Source organism: Pyrus communis, chromosome 10, assembly GCF_963583255.1.
Source record: "Pyrus communis chromosome 10, drPyrComm1.1, whole genome shotgun sequence".
Taxonomy (NCBI): Eukaryota; Viridiplantae; Streptophyta; class Magnoliopsida; order Rosales; family Rosaceae; genus Pyrus; species Pyrus communis.
In genome coordinates, this window is record NC_084812.1 from 40,800 (window position 1) to 61,579 (window position 20,780).

General features: G+C 37.4%; 3 protein-coding genes across 6 annotated transcripts; 2 read left to right on the forward strand and 1 right to left on the reverse strand.

The window, feature by feature from the left end:
- Nucleotides 1-1,544: 1,544 nt before the first annotated feature.
- On the forward strand, nucleotides 1,545-3,203 carry LOC137748786 (uncharacterized). 4 transcript variants are annotated; one of them, XM_068488970.1, is made up of 6 exons: nucleotides 1,545-1,650; nucleotides 1,838-1,921; nucleotides 2,207-2,288; nucleotides 2,412-2,623; nucleotides 2,752-2,824; nucleotides 2,939-3,203. In XM_068488970.1, exons 1-6 carry the CDS (start codon nucleotides 1,576-1,578, stop codon nucleotides 3,088-3,090), a joined length of 678 nt encoding a protein of 225 aa, XP_068345071.1. In that variant the 5' UTR covers nucleotides 1,545-1,575; the 3' UTR covers nucleotides 3,091-3,203. The 4 variants fall into 4 exon arrangements, with proteins under 4 accessions (XP_068345071.1, XP_068345072.1, XP_068345069.1 ...); XM_068488971.1 differs by having other exon boundaries at nucleotides 2,210-2,288; XM_068488968.1 differs by having other exon boundaries at nucleotides 1,560-1,656.
- A 7,098-nt stretch (nucleotides 3,204-10,301) lies between these two features.
- Nucleotides 10,302-11,000, forward strand: LOC137746832 (secreted RxLR effector protein 161-like). The gene has a single exon (XM_068486846.1). The coding sequence runs from the start codon at nucleotides 10,302-10,304 to the stop codon at nucleotides 10,998-11,000; it is 699 nt and encodes a 232-aa protein (XP_068342947.1).
- Nucleotides 11,001-15,179: 4,179 nt separating this feature from the next.
- LOC137747625 (E3 ubiquitin ligase BIG BROTHER-related-like) lies at nucleotides 15,180-20,495 on the reverse strand. Its single transcript, XM_068487766.1, has 7 exons — nucleotides 20,104-20,495; nucleotides 16,632-16,971; nucleotides 16,483-16,523; nucleotides 16,322-16,363; nucleotides 16,117-16,238; nucleotides 15,922-16,030; nucleotides 15,180-15,524 (listed from the first exon to the last, which is right to left on the reverse strand). The coding sequence occupies exons 1-7, from the start codon at nucleotides 20,362-20,364 to the stop codon at nucleotides 15,477-15,479; spliced, it is 963 nt and encodes a 320-aa protein (XP_068343867.1). The 5' UTR covers nucleotides 20,365-20,495; the 3' UTR covers nucleotides 15,180-15,476.
- Between the last annotated feature and the right edge of the window lie 285 nt (nucleotides 20,496-20,780).

A 20,780-nucleotide genomic window follows, 5' to 3' on the forward strand; every position in this document is an offset into this window, starting at 1 on the left:
TTAAGTACCTAGGGTTCATTCGAGTAGAGTATGAAATCCAAAGCTCACAAACTCGCCGGAGTTTGCACGGTGGAAATGACCGGAAACTGAAAAAAATGCACAGAGAAAATGCAGGGGTTAAATCCCTTGTTTCGAATTGGAAATCACCAAAAATCCCGTCCCAAACAATAATAAAACACAATGAAACAAGATTTGCATAAAGAAACCCTCATGGGTTCGAGTTTCAGAGCTTGAAGCTCTCGGCTTCAATGGTGCCGAGGTCCACACTGCATCGATCTCACATGCAAGACCATATTTGTGTTCCTTGAGTATCAAGGATGTCGAATATGAGATTTTGAGGTTTGATTTGTGAGGGAACTGGGGTGAGAGCTAGGGCGAAGCTTTCGGAGCTTACGGAGCTTAGAGAGAGAGAGAGAGAGAGAGAGAGAGAGAGAGAGAGAGAGAGCGCTCGAGACTTAGAGAGAGTGTGTTTTCAGCCGAGGGAAAGAGCGAGGCCGAGAGTTATGTAATCCCACTTAAACCCATTTAAATAAAATTACAAAATTGCCCTCTAATTATTTTTAATTACAATTAGACCCTCGAGGTCTTGATTCGTAATTCATTTTCGACGTAAAACTAACCTACGAAAATTAAAGTTAAAAAACTGAAGAAACTACGAGGATTGACTTTCGAGTCGAGGCTCAATCAATTATTTAAGACACTCACTTAGGGGTAAAATAGTTATTTCACATGTCTTAGGACTAAAAAACAATTTCAAAGTACAGGTCGTAACGAACGATGACAGTAGTGAATAACAATTTGAACCCTCATCTATTGCAGCATCATTTTCGAGACCCACACTCTTTAGTTTTCTATTTATAAATTCATTGGATAATATTTATTATAATCAAATCCAATGATAAAACGGCTAAAGTAATTAAAAAAAATCTTTTATATGTTTCATATTCTTTCATAGCCTCCGCAAGTTTTATGGTGTCGGTTTAGTAATTTTTCAATATTTATCAGAATCTAAATATTTAGGTAAAAATGTTCATAAAATTAAATTATGATAGTATACATAATTTTTTTTTTTTAAGTTACTTTAAGAAAAAAATTATCCTAAATTTATTTTTAATAATCTCAGGCTAAAAATTTTACGCATAACGATTGGAGGAGAAAATTTGTTTCTGGGTTAAAATCTAAATTTTCTGAGTTAAAAATTTTAGGTTTTAACCAAAGATTAGAGATGGTCTTGGGGAAGGATGTGGAGTTTTATCTTAAGAAAAACTCAATGCATTTGTATATAAAATTATAAATTGTAATTTATTTTGAGACCATTTTTAAATTAGCGGCCTTGAATAATAGAAAAGCCTAATGTATATCGGGCCACTAAGAAAATGAGGGTAAGGCCCAAAAGGCCGAACGTCCAAAATAAGCAGCGAATTTGGAAGTCGAGATTCGTTAGAGAGCGAGATGAGGGAAAATGGAAGAGCTTCAATCTCAGCCATTCGTTAAATGATAGGCCATCATTATCTGTCGTCCTACTATTCCTAGTCCAAGAGAAGATGGTTTTATTTCAGTGGCTTGCTTTTGCGAATGAAGCTCCAAATTAACCACCAAGCAAGCATGGCTTCGGCTATTCTTTCTCTGGCCAAACCATCTCCTCTGCAGGTTCAGGTTCATGGTTTTGTTGTTCAATTGTATGCTATATAAATATATATATATATATATATATATATATATATATATATATATATGCTTGCTAGCGTTTGCTAATTAACTAGAATCAATGTGTTATGTATTACTGGATGATACATGCATAAGCATTGCTTGATGAGAAATATTTCAATGTCGACAGCCAAATGGAAAACATTTTGCAGAATTCTCAGCTCTCCCGAAGCCATCAGCCAGCCTGCCTTTTGGCAGAAAGACCTCAAATGATGTGAGTACCGCTATTCCTGGTCGTCTCTTACCATTAAACAAACTTATGTATTTACAAAAACTTGCCGAAGTTGTATGTGTGAGAGGTTAGATATATATATATATGTATATAGGAATCATAAGATTGATTTTTATCTGAAAAGTAGTGTGTAGAAATCATTTCCCATCGCTTATAGGCTTAGCTTTGAGACCAAATAAACCTAACAAAAAGGAGGCAAAAACATAACACAATTTCAAATATCTTGCATCCTTTTTTCTCATGGACGTTATGTTTCATCTGCTTTAGCAGCAAATGATGAAAAGTAAAGTGGTAGCATCTCAAAGAAATATTGCGTGCTTTGCTTTGCAAGAATCATCTACTTCCACTGGTGAGTTGCTCTATTTTCACAATGTATGGCAGGGATTCATTGCCTTGTGATTATATCTGACACATATTATAGTAGGGCAGCATTGGTAAAAAGTGAACTCTTTTTGCCCCTTTTACGTACTAGCTGATGCTGCTGCTGCTGCTGATACAAGTACAAAGGAGGTTAAAACAGCTGATCAAAAAGCAGCAGCTCCAGCAAAGCCTAAAGTTGCTGCAAAAGCCCCAATGAAGGCGTTACCTCAAATGATGGTGGAGGACGTTATCCCGCCGTTGAAAGCAATACTCGAAACTCAAGATGAACTCTCTGATATCGAGCTATGTTTTCAAGACAACAGGGTCAGCTACCTATATATACTAATTGTATTTGAACTTTCGTTTGTTCGTTCCTAGCATTTTCATATTATAATAATTGATACTACGTACTCTGGTTTGATTGAAAAATGAATACATATATATATATACAGCTGGAAGGTTCCTTTATAAAGAAGGGCAATTTCTATTCGTTTTGGGCCTTCTTCCCCAGTGGAGTCCTCACAGGTACCTCTTGCATCTTGCCTTGTCAAGTCTTCAATTCATTGATTGATGTTTGTGCACAATTTAATGAATGAATTTACAGAAAAGTGACATTAACAGAATATGGTACACGTGCAGGTCCAAAGGGGTTTTCTCTGTCTTCGTATGGCTCAGGAGTGAGCACTGTTGAGCCATTTCTCATTGATGAGAAGAAAATAACGGCAAAACATATTGTCTTTTGGGTTGAAAAGCGTTTGGCCGCTCAAGGAATCATTCCTGTCTGGAATTAGACTAGTTCTCCTTTCCGCAAATCTTTCATTTCATTCCCCACTATATATAATATTCATTGTAAATTAAACGAACAATGCATTACTTTAATTTTGGATTTTAATCACTCTGATCTGATTTAGCCATCTTGTTGACTAAGCAATTAACAGAATTGGGCACCAAGTGCAAGTTGGTTGGGTCGCCCAGGAGCTAAACCCTATGAACATGATTTATTTATTAAACCCGAGTCGGATTGAATTTTGATCTTGTTCCTTTTAATTTGATACATTAATTATTAATTGTTATTAATATACACATTACCTGATTCGGATTATGTGCCTAAAATACCATACCTAGTATAGTCAAAGTATTGAAATAGTTTTCTCTTTGGAGTTTGGGTGCATTTGTTGTGCCGGACTATCTCAAACCGGACTAGCTTCAGGAACTAAGGTCATCTCCAACCAGCCTTCTGGCCTTCCAAGAAATTAATATTGTAATGAACAGTGCATTACCATATTTCTTACCATTTCCAACCAAGGGTCATAGGGCCAAACATAATTTATTATTTAAATTTAAAAACTACAACAACTTAAATTTAAAAACTACAACTTAAATTTATAGGACAAAATAATAATTTTTTAATATTTTTTTTCAAATTTTGGCCCAAAAAAAAAATTTCAAATCCAACGGTAACTGAAGTCAGCTAGCCGTTGGATTTGAATTTTTTTTGGCCTATAAATAGGGTGGATATTGGGCTATACCTTTGAATTCAATCTCTTTCAATTCAAGTTTGCCATGAATTCCAACTTTGGATCCTCTTCGGATTCTAACTGGGGGTCCTCATCCAATTCCGAATTGGAAGAAAAATGGGCGCAGATGAGATGAGAAGACGAGGAGTTTGATGAAGAAGATGAAGCATGGCGCAACACACAATATATGGCAACCATGGTTGCGGCCATGGTATGTTAGCCAACTGAGGAACAACTACTTCAACCCCAACTCGGTGTACATGTGAGGAAGAGGTCCCTAAAATAATTCACTACAATCGAATCCACCCTACTAGGGTCAGTACACTAGATACCCTGCTCATCCTCCAATCCCATGATTTTATTACATCGGCGACGTTTCGCCGTTTGAGCATGAAAAAATTTAGTATTCTTATCCCCCACCTAGATCCTTTGAGTCCAAGGTTTGAGCTTCCAATACATTTCTTCCTCTTTAACCCGAGCCTTTAACTACCTTTCCATTCCCCGCACCTCATCATTCACAAAAGTTGAAGACTTATAGACATTTCAAAGGTCATTCTTCAAGGATTGAATATGTACCTTCAAATTACCACCTTTAGTTCGCCGCTAATTTTGCAAACCCTTATGTACCCATTTTAACTTTTCCACCGCTTGAAAAGCACAGGAGCCCACAAAACCATGCCTCCAATTTTCCTCCACAATGCTGTGACATTCCTTCTCCTTATTCCATCGTGGGTCATAAATAAACTGTCTCCATCGTTTTAATGACATAACGTCCATATCCAAAATAAGTATAGCATGATCGGACCCTTTTAACACTTCATGTAGAACTTTCACCTCCGAGTACACGCTAATCCATCCACTTGTTGCTAAACCACGGTCCAGACGTTGTTGTATAGGCCCCTCATCCCTTTGATTCCTCCAAGTGAAAACCAATCCCAAGTCAAGCAACCTATTATCAACAATAAACCCACTGAAATCCCTTCTACTAGCCACATACCTATAATTCCCCACCTTCCTTCTCCGAATCATCCAGAATGTCATTAAAGTCACCAATGACCAAGCATTTATCCTTATCTACCTCAAGCTGTTGAGACAACAACCTCCATTGATCTCTCCTCTTCTTGTCATCAGTACTTGCATAAACCGCAAACAACCTCCACTTCTCATTTTTTTTTATTCCATCATAAATGCTCACCTTAATAAAGAAATCTGCATACTTAACAAGTAACATTTGATCATAGTTCTTCCAAAAAATACACATACCACCGACAATTCCTTTTGGCTCAACAACATGCATGAACTCCATCCCAAGCATTCTTTTCAAATAAACATAGGGATTGCTTCAATTTTTTGTCTCCAATAAGATCACTATGTCAGGGGTGTAGAGCCTATTTTGCTCCATCAAATCGTTAACTGTCAGGTCACCCCCAATACCTTGACAGTCCCAGTAGATTAGCTTTATGGGAACTTAGGAGACCCCTTAAGGCTGGTCTCCTCCACCTTAGATAAATACATCTTTCATGGTCGGTTGGTTTTTGGTTCAACACACATCACAAGCTCCATATACTCCACCTCCTGAAAAGAACGTTTTCCCTTTTGACTCATTCATGATAGCCTCAATAATGGTTGCCAAGCCAAAAGGATCATGATCCAACATTTCATGTCCTCCACCAAGTTCGTCTTCCAACCACATGTCTTTCATATCCCCAACACTCCCATCAGGTAAATGCACCTCCACATTCAAGTAGATTTCCTTGCCATTTCCTGTGATACATGTAAGAATATGAACATGAGTATTTGGTGAACTAGCATCAGCTATTTGGTCCGATTAATATAAGAAAGCCTTATAGGAAGATGAATGTGAGTTCTTGTTGATAGAGGAATCTGTCATGGAGAAGAACTGATATAGGCTAGGAAACATGAGTTGTTTCCTAAGTGGATTGTAATAGGAAATCCTCATTGGATTAGGAGAGGTGTATGTATATATATATGCTGTAATCTCTGCTCTCGGAGACACACGCTCAGTCAAGAACTAAGCCCTATTCTTAGTTAGAGCATTAAGAGTTCTGCCAGAGAGGAGAAGAGTTGCAGCATACAGAATCTGGACATCCGCTGCAATGGCATTTTCCAATGGAGGTTCATCAGGTTAGTGTGATTATGATTGTTCATGTCTAAACAGTTTTGTGTTTTCTTGATTGTGTTTATTGTGGCTTTAATCTGGATCTTGGCTATGTCAATCTTACATGTGGTATCAGAGCCTTAGATTTAAGTTCTTAAAATCAATCAAGCACGGGTCAATGAAAATCACCATGATCAGGTTTCGAAACCGGTTTTGAATCTCAAAACAATTCCTTTTAAAACGGCGCGTTTTAATAAAATTAGGTTAATTTAATATGACTATTGGTATTCGAAATCGATGCGACTTTCAGTTGGGGGTTTTCTGAGTTTTGTTCTTCTGCAAAAGAGAACTCTAACTCGTCCCTCTCATTCTGACCCACTTATTTGCAATCTGGATAAATCAAATCTTGTTACTGAGTGTTCAATACATGTCCAAAATTGTTTCCGCTGCTGTGTATTGATGGTTGTCTCTTTAAAAGGTATGTAATCTTCAAAACTCGGATCAGAAATATGAATATTTAAGAATCTTGTATGGAGATTTGTATAATAATTTTAATGAACATGAAAGAAGTCGTTCTTAGCATATGATTTAGTCTCTGAAATATTGCATCTTAAATGATCTGTGTAATGAAAGAAGTCATTCGTAAGATGATTATATCTAGTTAAATTTATTGTCTCTAATCAGATCATAAACTGAGATGTATGGAACAAATCAGTGTGATGGTTGGTTCTGAATATATGGTGATCAGTTTATGATCTACTCTAAAATCAATAATCCTATATGCGCCTATCAACTGGTTGTTGTTAAGATTGTATATATGGATATTGGTTATAAAGCTTTGATGTGCAATAGACTGTGAAACGAAATCAGAACTTTGAATGTTCATTTGGTGATTTCAGGTTCATCGATGTCTGCAATATCAATGAAGACCTTAAACTTGGCAAATATTCCGATCCTCACAGGCGGTAGTAATTACAAGAAGTGGAGGAGGGATATCAACTTGCTATTGACTCTCAATGAGTTTGATATAGCAATTGAAAATCCCAAGCCTGTTATGAGTGATCAAAGCACCAGAGCTGAGAAGTCAGATTTTGAGAGGTGGTCAAGAGCTAATAAGGTAGCACTTTCCATCATAGAAGCTGGAATGACTGACACTATCAGAGGGGGAATTAAGAAACCAGATCTTGCTGTGGACTATTTGGCTGCAATTGAAATGAAATTTAAGGAGTCCGAGAAGGCAGAAGTAAGCCAGTATATGTCGGTGTTGACTCAATACAAGATTGAAGGTACTGGTTCAATAAGGGACCATATAATGAAAATGTTAGATGCTGCCGAGAAGCTAAACTCTATGGACATTAACATTGGTGAAAAGCAGCTTGTATTCATGATCCTTCAAGCCCTCCCTACCAAGTATAATCAGTTAAAGGTCTCTTACAACACTCAGGACAAGAACTGGGGAATAGATGAATTGATTGCACAATGTGTACAAGAGGAAACTCGGCAGAAGCAAGAGAAAGGCAAGGAGATCGAAGAAGCAAACTATGTGCAATCTGGTCGAGAGAAGAGAGCATTCAATAATGGCAGCTCTTCAGGTCCTGGTAAGAATTCTAAATTCACTAAGAATTCTAACAAATTCAATATGTCTGCTAAAGTAAATAACTCCCCTAGAAAATCTATCAACTTTAAACCTAGACCTAAAGATGTGTCTAAACTAAAATGTTTTTGGTGCAAGACTAAAGGGCATTTAAAAGTCAACTGTGAAATTTTCAAAGATTATGTGAAGAGTAAAGAAAAGGAACAAGTACTTGTCTGTGTTGAATCAAACCTTTGTGAAGTACCTGTTGATTCTTGGTGGTTTGACACTGGATGCTCAGTACATATAACTAACTCTTTAAATGGTTTACAAAAACAAAAGGAAGTTGATGATACTTTATACAATGTCTATGTAGGGGAAGGGACAAGGGTTACAGTTCATTCGATAGGGATTGTGAATTTAAAGTTAACTTCTGGTTTTGTTTTAAAATTAAAAGATGTGCTCTATGTGCCAAAGATGAGAAGAAACTTAATTTCTGCCTCTAAAATTGTCAAAGACGGTTTTGCTTTCTTTGTTGATGATGAGTGTTTAAAAATCTTTAAAAAGAACTGTCTAGATTCTGTTTTAGGTACTGCCCTTCTATTTGACAATCTGTGGAGTTTAGAATGTTCTATAGAGTCAAGTAATCACTCAATTTTGAATGTTGGTTTCAAAAGAATGCTAGGAACTGACACTTCTTATATTCTTTGGCATAAGAGGCTAGGGCACATCTCTAAAGAAAGGATTCTTCAACTTTGCAAAGCTGAACTAATTCCCAAACTAGATTCTGCCACTGTAACAGAATGTGTTGATTGTTTGAAAGGAAAAATGACAAACTTTAGAAAACTAGATGCCAAAAGAAGCAAAGGGTTGCTTGAAATCATACACACTGACATTTGTGGTCCTTTTCCAGTCAAAACCATATGTGGAAACAAGTATTTTGTTAACTTTATCGATGATTTCTCTAGACTGGGTTATACTTTTCTGATTAGTGAAAAATCAGATGCCCTTAAATGTTTTATTGTTTACAAAACTGAGGTTGAAAAACAGTTAGGTAAAGTTATTAAAATTGTTAGATCGGATAGGGGAGAAGAATATTTTGGCAGGTACACTGAATCAGGACAACAGAAGGGACCTTTTGCAATCTATTTAGAGCAAAACGGCATTGTAGCTCAGTATACAACACCTGGGACACCTCAACAAAATGGAGTCTCGGAACGAAGGAATAGAACTCTCATAGGTATGGTGAGGAGCATGATGTCTAGATCCAAATTGCCTGGTTTCTTGTGGGGGGAAGCATTGAAGACAGCAAATTACATTTTGAACAGAGTGCCGAGCAAATCTGTTATTTCCACACCTTTTGAGTTATGGCATGGTAGAACACCTAATTTTGAATACTTTCACGTTTGGGGTTGCAAATCAGAAGCAAGGTTCTACAATCCAAATGAAAGAAAATTAGATTCAAGGACTCAATCTTGTTACTTCATAGGATATCCTGAAAAGTCAAAAGGCTACAGATTCTACATTCCTCAACATCACACTCGGATCCAAGAAACGCACAATGCAGTATTCTTGGAGGATCAAGATGTTACAGATTTATCACGGGAAACTTTCATTTTTGAAGAGGTGGATCAGTTACAAGACATCCAAGAACCCCTCAATTACACTCAGGTCCCTTTATTCAGTCAGCCGTCAAGTAATGAAAGAGAAAGAACACTTGCAGATTTGGATCCTCTCACTGACCAAACTATGGAAATTGATGATCAACTTTCTGCACCTGCATCTGCTTCAAATTCTGAACAACCAGTGTCAATTGAATCCAGAAAGTCTACAAGAGTCAGGAAATCAACTGCTATGAGTGATTATGTTTACTTGCAAGAAGCAGATTTTGACATTGGTGATTTGGATGATCCGATTTCATACTCTCAGGCCATTGAAAGTTCACAGTCAACTCTATGGCAGGATGATATGAAAGAGGAACTAGAATCAATGTATAAAAATAATGTGTGGACACTTGTGGAATCTAGCCCTCAAATCAAGCCTATAGGTTGTAAGTGGGTGTACAAGACCAAAAGAGATGCTCTTGGTAAAATTGAGAGACACAAAGCAAGATTAGTTGCAAAAGGCTCCACTCAACGAGAAGGCATTGATTACAACGATACTTTTTCCCCAGTTTCTTCTAAAGATTCAATGCGAGTTGTCATGGCATTGGTTGCATATTTTGACTTAGAGCTGCATCAAATGGATGTCAAAACAGCTTTTCTTAATGGCAACTTAGAGGAATGCATCTATATGAAACAACCACCTGGATTTGTTGAAAGGGGGAAGGAAAACATGGTTTGCCAGCTCAATAAGTCCATCTATGGGTTAAAACAGGCCTCTAGGCAATGGTATTTAAAGTTCGATCAGATTGTCTCTTCTCAGGGATTTGAAGAAAACAAATTGGACGATTGCATTTATCTGAAAATTTCTGGTTCTCAGTTCATCTTTCTGGTACTTTACGTTGATGATATTCTTCTAGCAAGTTCCTGTCCACAGTTATTACAGAAAACTAAGAAGATGCTCAGTGAAAGTTTTGATATGAAGGATCTAGGAGAGGCACACTATGTATTAGGGATTGAGATTGTACGGAATAGACAGAAAAGATTACTTGGCTTATCACAAAGAGGGTACATTGATAGAGTATTACACAGGTTCAATATGGAGAATTGTAGTTGTGGATAAGTTCCCGTTCATAAAGGGGATAAGTTCTCCAAGAGTCAATGTCCGAGGACTGACTTGGAGACAGAGAAAATGCAGGGTAAACCTTATGCTTCTCTGGTGGGAAGTCTCATGTATGCAACCATATGTACACGGCCTGACCTTGCTTTTATAACTGGAATGCTGGGAAGGTTTCAATCAAATCCAGGTGAAGCACATTGGATATCTGCCAAAAAGGTTCTAAGATATTTACAGAGAACCAAGAATTTCATGTTGGTTTATGGAAAGGGCGAATCCTTAGAACTTGAAGGATACACTGACTCTGATCTGGCTGGTGATATAGATGATAGAAAATCAACCGGTGGTTACATATTCATGTTAAATGGTGGTGCGGTTTCTTGGAAGAGTGCTAAGCAAACTGTGATAGCCACATCCACTATGGAGGCTGAGTTCGTAGCCTGTTTTGAAGGAATGAAACAAGCTGTGTGGTTGAAGAATTTTTTGACTGATTTAAAAATTGTGAATTCGGTTCAGAAACCAGTAAGGATGTTTTGTGATAATAACTCTGCTGTGTTCTTTGCGAAAAATAATAGAAGAACTTCTGCCTCAAGGTTAATGGATGTAAAATTCCTTAAAGTGAGAGAGGAAGTGAAGAAGGGGATGATTGAAGTTCAGCACATCAGCACGGTTTTAATGGTTGCAGATCCTTTAACTAAAGCGCTACCCATTGGAGAATTTCAGAAACATGTATCTCGGATGGGAGTGTTGGAAACTTTAGATCAGTGGGAGTAATTGATCTGTTTCAGAAACATTGAAGGTTGCTGCTATGTGAGTAATTCAGTTTGGGATTGTGTTTACATTTTGTCTTGATCTAGCATACTGAGATATTTTGTTAGATTGTTTTATGTTTTAATAAGAGTCTTTGTTTCGAAACTTAAGGTTTCCGTTTTGGAATGCTGAGGTTCGGATGTTAGACTTGTTAGAATCATATGATGCTTTGCAAAAACAATTTGTTTGTTTTAAAAGTTGTATGTTTCATAAATTATTCAGTTATTGAAATGCTGTTTTCATTGAAGATTGATATAGATTGTAATCTTTTGAAAAGTGGGAGCATATTCTGGATTGGTATTGTTAATCATGAGTCATAATTGCAGATTGGATACATGTGAGTCTTGAATCAATGATTGTTTTGGGTAGCAATCAGAGATTCTTGGCTTCTGTGTTTTAAAATGCAATGGGACATTGGTCATGATGATAAAATCTTGAATAAAGGCTATGTGATCACTTATTATAATTGGTAATGGCTGTGCTCGTTCAATGTCTCATGTTCAAGTGGGAGAATGTAAGAATATGAACATGAGTATTTGGTGAACTAGCATCAGCTATTTGGTCCGATTAATATAAGAAAGCCTTATAGGAAGATGAATGTGAGTTCTTGTTGATAGAGGAATCTGTCATGGAGAAGAACTGATATAGGCTAGGAAACATGAGTTGTTTCCTAAGTGGATTGTAATAGGAAATCCTCATTGGATTAGGAGAGGTGTATGTATATATATATGCTGTAATCTCTGCTCTCGGAGACACACGCTCAGTCAAGAACTAAGCCCTATTCTTAGTTAGAGCATTAAGAGTTCTGCCAGAGAGGAGAAGAGTTGCAGCATACAGAATCTGGACATCCGCTGCAATGGCATTTTCCAATGGAGGTTTATCAGGTTAGTGTGATTATGATTGTTCATGTCTAAACAGTTTTGTGTTTTCTTGATTGTGTTTATTGTGGCTTTAATCTGGATCTTGGCTATGTCAATCTTACAATACACACACCCCATGCACCCGTTCATCCCCTTCAGGCAACTCCTTAAGCATAACATTTACTGCCGCATCCGCAACCACACCTCCCGGGCCAATTAACCCGGCATTATAGGCCACCTCCTTATCCTTCATCGCCATCTCTTCTTCCTCTTTCTGACGTCGAATTTTATTAGCAAGAGAAGTACCCTCCGGGCTATACTTGGTAAACCACTTGCATCAGACATTTCGTTATCCTCCCTAGCAGCACTATGGCCACCGTTTGACGAACCCTCCCTCTCATAGTCGCCATCTCTCCTCATCCCTACCACCATTGAATCCTCAGTCCTACCACCAATGAAGGACGCAAACCTCTCCATGTCTCATCTCGCTCATCACTCATCATCCTCCTCCATCTCCTTGGACTACGCCGATATATTGAAACCCATCCCCGTACGATCAGCCACCAACACAAGATCACTCTTAAAGGTCTAAGGCTGATCTGCCTCCATCACCTTTTGCAAATCGCCATGTCCAACAAACCTTGCTAGGAACCTACGATTCCCAAGGTCACGAATGGATACACCCTCTCGTCCCCGCCAAAACGACATAAAACAATCAATGAAGGCTTTGCCATGCACGTCTTTAGAAGTAAACACTTCCGTAACCAAAGTATATTGAAACCCTAGCAAAACCCCTTCCACAACCTTCCTATCAATTGTAATCCCCTCCCTCTCCTTTTCAGTCAACCGCAATTTCGAGTCAAACTTAGACCCTAATTCCTCCAAGTTTTTCCGCACACGGTCCGCCACCATCCCAACAGACAAACACCCCAGCGCACTCGCACCACACTCACAGTAGCCCTTGATTTGCACTACCATACTCGCACCAAATCCAAACCCTCTCACTCGGTGTAGCACAGCCTAAAAATATTGCAGAAACACCACACCGCCGAAAAAATTTACAAAAACCCTAACCCTAAGTCGCACCGAAAACCCTCCTTTCGAGGAACATGTATCGATGACACATCCATACATATGTATTTCATTATAGGGTTAATCTCAGTTGACTGAAGTTATTTAGTTTTCAACATTTGGTACATAAAGTTTTTTTATCCCAAAATAATACCCGGAGTCATAATTTTAAAACACTTTCATACATCATTACCTCTGGTTCCTTCCCTATGTCTTGCATCCCGACACCTTACATTCCTCAATTTATTTGCTTTCTCCTCTATCCCCGAAAGTCTTCTTTTTCCGTTTCCGAATATTCCCGTTCAAGTAAAACCTCAAGCTTCTTTTTCTCAACCTCTGCACTTCCTCATCAGCTTCATAACCGCATCATTATCATCTCCTCCAACTCCCCACTTCATCTCCTGCAACAACTTTTCGTATCTCTCGTTTGCAACATTTCGCTTTATCCACAACTTTGAGCATTTCCAACTGATCAAACTGGTGTTGTTCTTCCAACTTTGCATTCTTGTTCTTCAGCTCTTTAATCTCCCTCTGCAGCTTAACCTCACGAGCTACTAAATTCTCTTCAGCTCGGTCAAAATCCCTAGACAAAAAGGTCACCCGCAGGTTAGGTTTCTATTCACACATGGGTCAATCGGTTTCTGTTCTCACATGGATGAAATTTGAACCAAAATGAGTAAAAGTGTCAACGTCTTTTAAGAAAGATAGGATATCATCAAAGTGTTGCCCGAGTTGCATTCCTTGATGTATAAGAGCACTTCCAGTGTGGAAAGGCCCCCATGGCAATTAGCAATTGAATCTCATTCACTTAGTAGTAACCGTCTTTAATTAATAGTAATTGTCTTTTGCATCTTCACCCCTAAACTGAATAACCATGGCAATAGACAATAAAATATTAATATTTTTTTTTTATTTTATAAAATAATAAAAAATCATTTTATTTGTAATTTCGGATAGGATTTTGAACCAGTCTCGTTACGCCACGTGTCATTATCCGAAAGTACAATTTTTTTGTGATAGTTTTCGATAAGATTTTTATCCAATTCTGTCGCGGCACGTGTCATTACCTTTTTAGAATCGTTGAGGAAAATATGAAAGTGTGGTGTAAGGTGGAAAATAATAATAAGGTATTTATAAAAAAAAAATATATATATATATATATATATATATATTTTTTTTTTAATAAAAAAAATTCGGATTTTATATTAATTTTTAACATTTTTTAAATTTTTTATTAACTTAATTAATTTCTACCGTTGGATTACAGAAAATTTGAAATCCAACCCTCCGGATTGTAACACGTGGCATAATGGTAACATATTAGATTTTTTTTCTTTTTTTATTTTTTTTATTTTATTTTTAAAGTCGAAAAACATGGACTGTTGATCTGGAATTGAACGACTCAAATTGTGCCACATCATCTAGTAGTTGGGGGATTTTTGAAATTTTTTTTTTTACCATTGGAAATCGAACAGTCTAGAAAAAAAGGGCCTTTGAAATCTAGCGGCCAAGAGGGTGCCACGTTGCACCCAGTAACGGCTAATACACAATGTGAACTGTGGCCCCACCGCCTGAAATCTTGTCGGTAACGCACCCCCATGCGCACGTGTTATGCACATGCCTAACGCAAAACTTTTTTTAACGTGGCTAACATCAACCTTACATCAATGCCCCTCGGCGCACAGGCCTTGGACTCCCACCTGCCCTCTCCCACGAGCTCCTCTTTAGCCCATTTGCCCAAATAGGCTGAAGCTAGTTTGGGAAGAGATTGGGTTGCAAATGTTCCCTGTCCACCGGGCTAAAGAGCACGCTGGAAGTGCTCTAAAAGCGGACACTCAAACTCAAAAGAGTAGGATAATGCTTGTTCAACAAAATCAGCAAAATAATGAAAACACGAGATGAGTTTGAACAAAGAAAAAGTAGGAAATCCAAAAGACTTTGTGTAAAAATATGTAGGACGACATCCTGCTTCATAACATGACAGACTGAGAGGCAGATATTGACACTTTATTTTCTAAAGGGTAAATTTAGTAATAAGCTAATTCAATTACATAGCTCATTTGATATGGTATCCACCATCCAATGTGGCACATTCAATTCAATTTCATTTTATTTGGATTCATAATGATGAACTCAACTCGCAACTACTATCAATGCATACATACAAACAAATAGACAAGCATGCCCGTAAAAAAAGGGTGGGGAATCCAGAAAACTTACAGGCTTACAAATTTCAATATCAAATAGAAAAGTACTGGGGAAATTAATTGACCATCATGTTGTATCATAAGGGTAATCCAGAAAACTAACAAGTAACCAAAACCTGACCACAATGTTTGTCATATAATACAAGCATTGTAATCTAATCTTGATGGTTGGATAGAACATTTTCGTAAGTGAAGGAGACCGCAATATGAATAACAATACAAGGGCTCTACTCTAACCGTTGTGCACCGACTTGTACAAATGGTCGTTTAGATTTGCAAGTAAAGATGGTCCACAAATTCTGCTAGCTGTTTCCAGATGTGGAAACTTCAGCGCTGCAAACAGGGCAGACCTGCAGTAACATAGCAAGTGAATGTCCGTTTTGTTTTTTGTCTCTATCCACAAGCACACATGCAAACACAATTTCAACACGGCTACTCTAATAAGAAATCACCAATGCCTCAACTAAAAGCAAAAAAATTATGGAAAATTTCAATATACAACCAAAAACCGTGAATACAACATCATACAAATTTTGACCATAGCCACACCTACTGCCATATGCATATTAATATCACAATATTTTAACTGGTTTAAGTTTTGATGTCAGAGCATGTGAAAAAAGAACATGATAAGTAATAACTTATTTTGGAAAGAATGAAGAAATTATAAACTACATGAACAGATTATAACAGAGTAAGCAACATTGAATTGCCAGTGAAAAGAAACATGAAATTTCAAAATCGTACCTTGTTTATTGTCAACCAATTATTTATGCACTCAGAATGATAGGAATGTTTGCAGGATAGTATTGTCAAATTCTCACCATCCTCGAAGTCCAACCGACAAATGACACACCTGAAACAGAAGTAAAACTTTAAAATAAACCTCACACACAACACTCAATAAAGTACATAAAACTAAGGAATTTGTTATGTGCTTACGACTCATTGCTCCCATTCTGACTGCTTCCTGTCTTGTAGCTTACTGAAGGCAATGAGGCGATAGTATCAGCTGAGAGCCCTCTGCTCTCAGTTCCAACTACTTCGCCCAATGCAAGTAACTCCTGATATAGTTATATAAAAGTCATGGAAACAAACCCAAAGGTAAATGCACTACTGGAAGCATTAGAATTTAGAGCCACCTTACCTCATATGAAAGTTCATCTGGGTCAATCTCCTCCCATGTATCCTACAAACCAAAAGTAGATGAGAAAAAAAGGTTGACGCAGAGGACAGCAAACTGCTACTGCCTTCTAGAAGAGTCTCAATCATCATACTAATCTCAGCATACAAGCAACAAATTGTTACCTGAGAGTTACCACCATGTTCCTCTGTGTCCTCTACTTCACCTGAAACGAAAATAAGATACCAGAAACATTAAATATTGCATAATTTCAAGGACTTCAAAATGAGATGATATAAAAATACGACAACTCTAAACAGTCACAAGCACTCACGGTCATTGATCCCAGAAAGTGCCATCAGTCTAGCTGCCATCTCTCTGTCTTCAGCATCCTGCAGGGCTCTTGCATAGGCCTCATCACTTGAAAAAACAGCCGGACCATATTCGACAATGGGGTTATCATCCTCTCCAGCATCATCATGAGCATGCAAATCAAATGCATCTTCATCATTGTCAACCTCGGTTCCATCATATTGCTCCTCATCATCATTATCATCAGCATCGTCGTCAAATTCATTGAAATCATCATCATCCTCATGCACATAACTTCCAGCTTCCCAACTTCCATAATCACTACCTTCATTGTTCATTCGTAGCATCATGTATGCCCTTTCCTACTCAATAGACAAACAACGGCAATAAGATTACATGAACAACAAGATCAAACAAAACCTCTCCAAAAACAACCACGACCACTTATTGTTATAGATAAGATTGACAATGAACAGCATTCACATTAAGATCGAATGATGCAATACCTATAGCTTGATAGAAAATATCCTTCTGTGAAAATACAAGACTAAAATCCCACTGGGCCAAAAATCTAATGATAAGTCCTTTCTGGTCTAAAATGAAATGTCAATAATTGTCTAAGAGTCGGTCAATACGAAATAGAAAAATAAACATATAAGTCAAGCACACAATCTAAGAGTTGATAACCTTTGCCACACCCAAAAAAAGACAGGAAAAAAAAAAAAAATCAAAGAGTTGATAATAAGCTGCTTCTCTTTTTGAGCAAGTATGAAGCTTTATTGCGAGTATTTATTTGGCTCCTAGCAAAATTACAATATTTTACTATTTAATATCTTTTGTATATGATGGGTCTTTTTTTATTTGTGTAATATCTAATGAAGTATTTTTGCGGTTTTAATGGCCTTTTTGCTATGTTTAGAAGTTATTAAAAGTCCTATTTGAAGCCTATAAACAAGGCTATTTGTAAGCCAAAAGGAGATTTGAAATCACAATGAAGGATTTGTTGAAGGCTTGGGGAAACTGTTTTTGCCCTCTTTCTCCTCTACATTCTTCTCCATCTATCTACTTGCTCTATCTTACAACAACCCTAGATCGTTTCCTTCTCTATACCTCTCTTGATTAACAAAATTTCTGCCGTCTAAAACCCACCACGTCCCAAAGCAACACTTACCTTGTATGTCCTGCATCAATTTGGTACCTGAACAACATAACCTCCTTTTCCTTCTAAATTCTTTTTGTTTAATCAATTATAATGGTTATAAATGCAGAACATTCAAGGAGAGTTGAAGCTTTGAGTCAAGATTACAAAAGCAATAAGGAAGGCAATTGATGAGTATTTAGCAAAGGTCAAATCCTCGGAAACCAACATTCAAATCTTTGTTTGTGATTAGGAAAAACATAATAGAAGGGAAATTGTAAACATGGATTTTTCATCCTCAACCCCTAGGCAAGAACCTGAAAGGAATACAAAGCAGAAGAATTGCAGAGGACCATCATTTTCAAAGATGTGGTTCAATGTAATGATCAAGGGAACAATTTTAGTACTCCCTTTTTGTACTTCTGCACTCCCTAAGTTCAGGCTAGCTTGTTCAAAAGGTTCCGCCACCACCATAGCTCACCACCTTATCCATCCATAGACACAACCTCCTAAACCCAACGACGGGCCTGTTTGAGATTGCTTCTGGAATGTGCTTCCTACATAAGAAGTCCCAAGCGAACCCTACTATTACAACCCCAGAAAATCAGGGTCTTCAAAATGCAGTGTCATGCACACAAGAATTTGGGCACTAGTCTGCAAGGGAGTTTAAAGCTAATGAGAGAACCACTCAGCAATCAAGTTTTGCTAAATGTTGAACCCTTTGATTCTTCAAAAGGAAGTGAGTGTGTACTTTGATGAGATCGGATAGAGAGGAAAGGGCATATATAATCATCGTCAGATATGTAATGCTAAACAATTGAAGTCTATATATATACATACATATATATATATATATATATATATGTCAAAAGTGGAAAGAAGCAGAAACAACAGAAAGGGTGGTCAAGCAAACCACCCCAAACAGAAATAAGAAAAGAAAAAGACAACTCCAGTGCCCTGAAGAACACCCTAACACAAACTAAAAGGAAGCGGCCTTGCAAAATGATTTGGGTAGATGTAAACAATTGAACTCCCACAGAAAAAATATTAAAAACTTTTCAATGAAAAAGAAAAGCAAACCACCAGAAGGCTTTCACAAAGAACCAATTGATTCCCTGCAAACCAAATTCAATCCCAATTTCCTTGACCAATTGTCTTCTTTAATCTTTGGAACAGACTCTAAGAAAAGACTAGAGTACTTGGATCTAACAGAAGACGTGACACAGAACTGAGCGCGATGGCGTTCTAGGATTCATATAGCCGACCCCACTTAGTGGGAAAGGGCTTTGGTGTTGTTGTTGTTGTAGTCGTCTCCTTTAATCCCAACTAAGAGCTAGTTTGGTATTGATGTGCTTTGAAAAAAAACTGTTTCTGCTGTGCTGTGAGAATAAGCAGCTGTGAAATAAAGCAGCTGTGAAATAAAGCAGCAGAGTGTGGTAAACTTTTTTGTAAAAGTGCTTTTGAAAAAAAAAACACTTTTATAGTGTTTGGTAAACTTTTATGTAAAACAAATATAAAAAAAAAAAAAGCCAGTTTTTCAAAGCTGGGTTTTGCAGCTTCTTGTTTTTTGCTTTATTTTCACCCAAAACTGTGAAAAAAAGCTGAAGCTGAATGTTTACCAAACACAAAAACAGAACCCAACTTTTTTTTATACCAACTTTTTTCAGAATCACCTCAATACCAAACCAGGCCTAACTCTTCATCAACCCACTCATTATCTCACTACCCCACATGATGCTATCAACATCAAAGCCTCTAAGTTGCCGATTGCAAGGCACATTAGGACAATGCCTTGTGTGCTTTTCAAGCCTGGACCTCACTCTTTTAGTAGAAAGAAATTCATAAGTGACACTTGGGTTAATGATGATGTCGGTGGAGGTGCCAGTGGAGATTTAGGTGAGCGGACCTGAAGTGAGTGGTCTGAAATTCGGAAAAAAATGGTTTCTTCGAACAAAAATTGAGATAACAAAAATGGTACGAAAACTATAAATTATGTCTTAGGTTGTATTTTACCTTCTAAATATCACATAACAATCTTAAAATTTATAATGGAAACCAAAACACAAGTTGTTCATTGAATGGAGATTGATGATCGGAATCAATCCGCAATGGAATTTCCGTTGGTCACTGAGTGAACGAAAGAGGAAACAAAATCGGAGGGGGTATCAAACAAGTACCGAGATAACATTCTAAGGCCAAGTTCGGTTGCTAAGGAAGAAAAAATGAGTGGAACATGAATCCTTTGTTTACAACCATAACATAACAAATGAAAAAACAAGTAAGAAATCATGTTTGAACTTTCAGACTTCGTCAAATAATAAGCAAGCAAAGCAATATGCAACGAGAAATTGAATACCTGTTCTTGGAGGGTTCGAGCAAGGGCTAGGTCGGCATCGACCTGACTGAGATTACTGAAGGGAGTTCTTGAAGGCAGGGGAACAGGAGGTGAGGAGGAGGAGGGATCCACCTCCTGTTCCTGCGAAGGCTCACTATTTACTTCTTCTCCTCGTTCTTCGCATTCATTCAAACATGGGTTTTGTTCTTGTTCGCGGACGTTGTCATTGTTGTCGGATTTGAGTCCGCCGGCAGACCCCAATTTGACGTCATCATTCTCCATGGATTATGGACTGTGGAGAGAGAACCCAAATAAACTGGGATTAATTGGACAGAGATCGAAATTGATTAAGAGTGGGAAAGAGAGGAGAGGGAGATCAATCACAGAATATTTCAAGAATGTCAAATAGCCAGATAATCGAGGTCAATGGGTCGTGGATGTTGAAGGGTATAAAAAAGTTTAAATAAAAAACTATAGGAAATGACTTTATTATTGTGAAATAAATAGTGGTTTGTTTATGTTATATTTAAAATATGAATGTGATTGTGTAAATTCTAATGTATTTAGAGATATCTTGAAATATTCATTTTAGTATGTATTATCATATTAGAGTTGTAATCATATTAGTGTAAAGATTTAACCTATCCTACTAGGATAAATAAAGGCACAATGAAATGAAATAACACACACCTCACAAT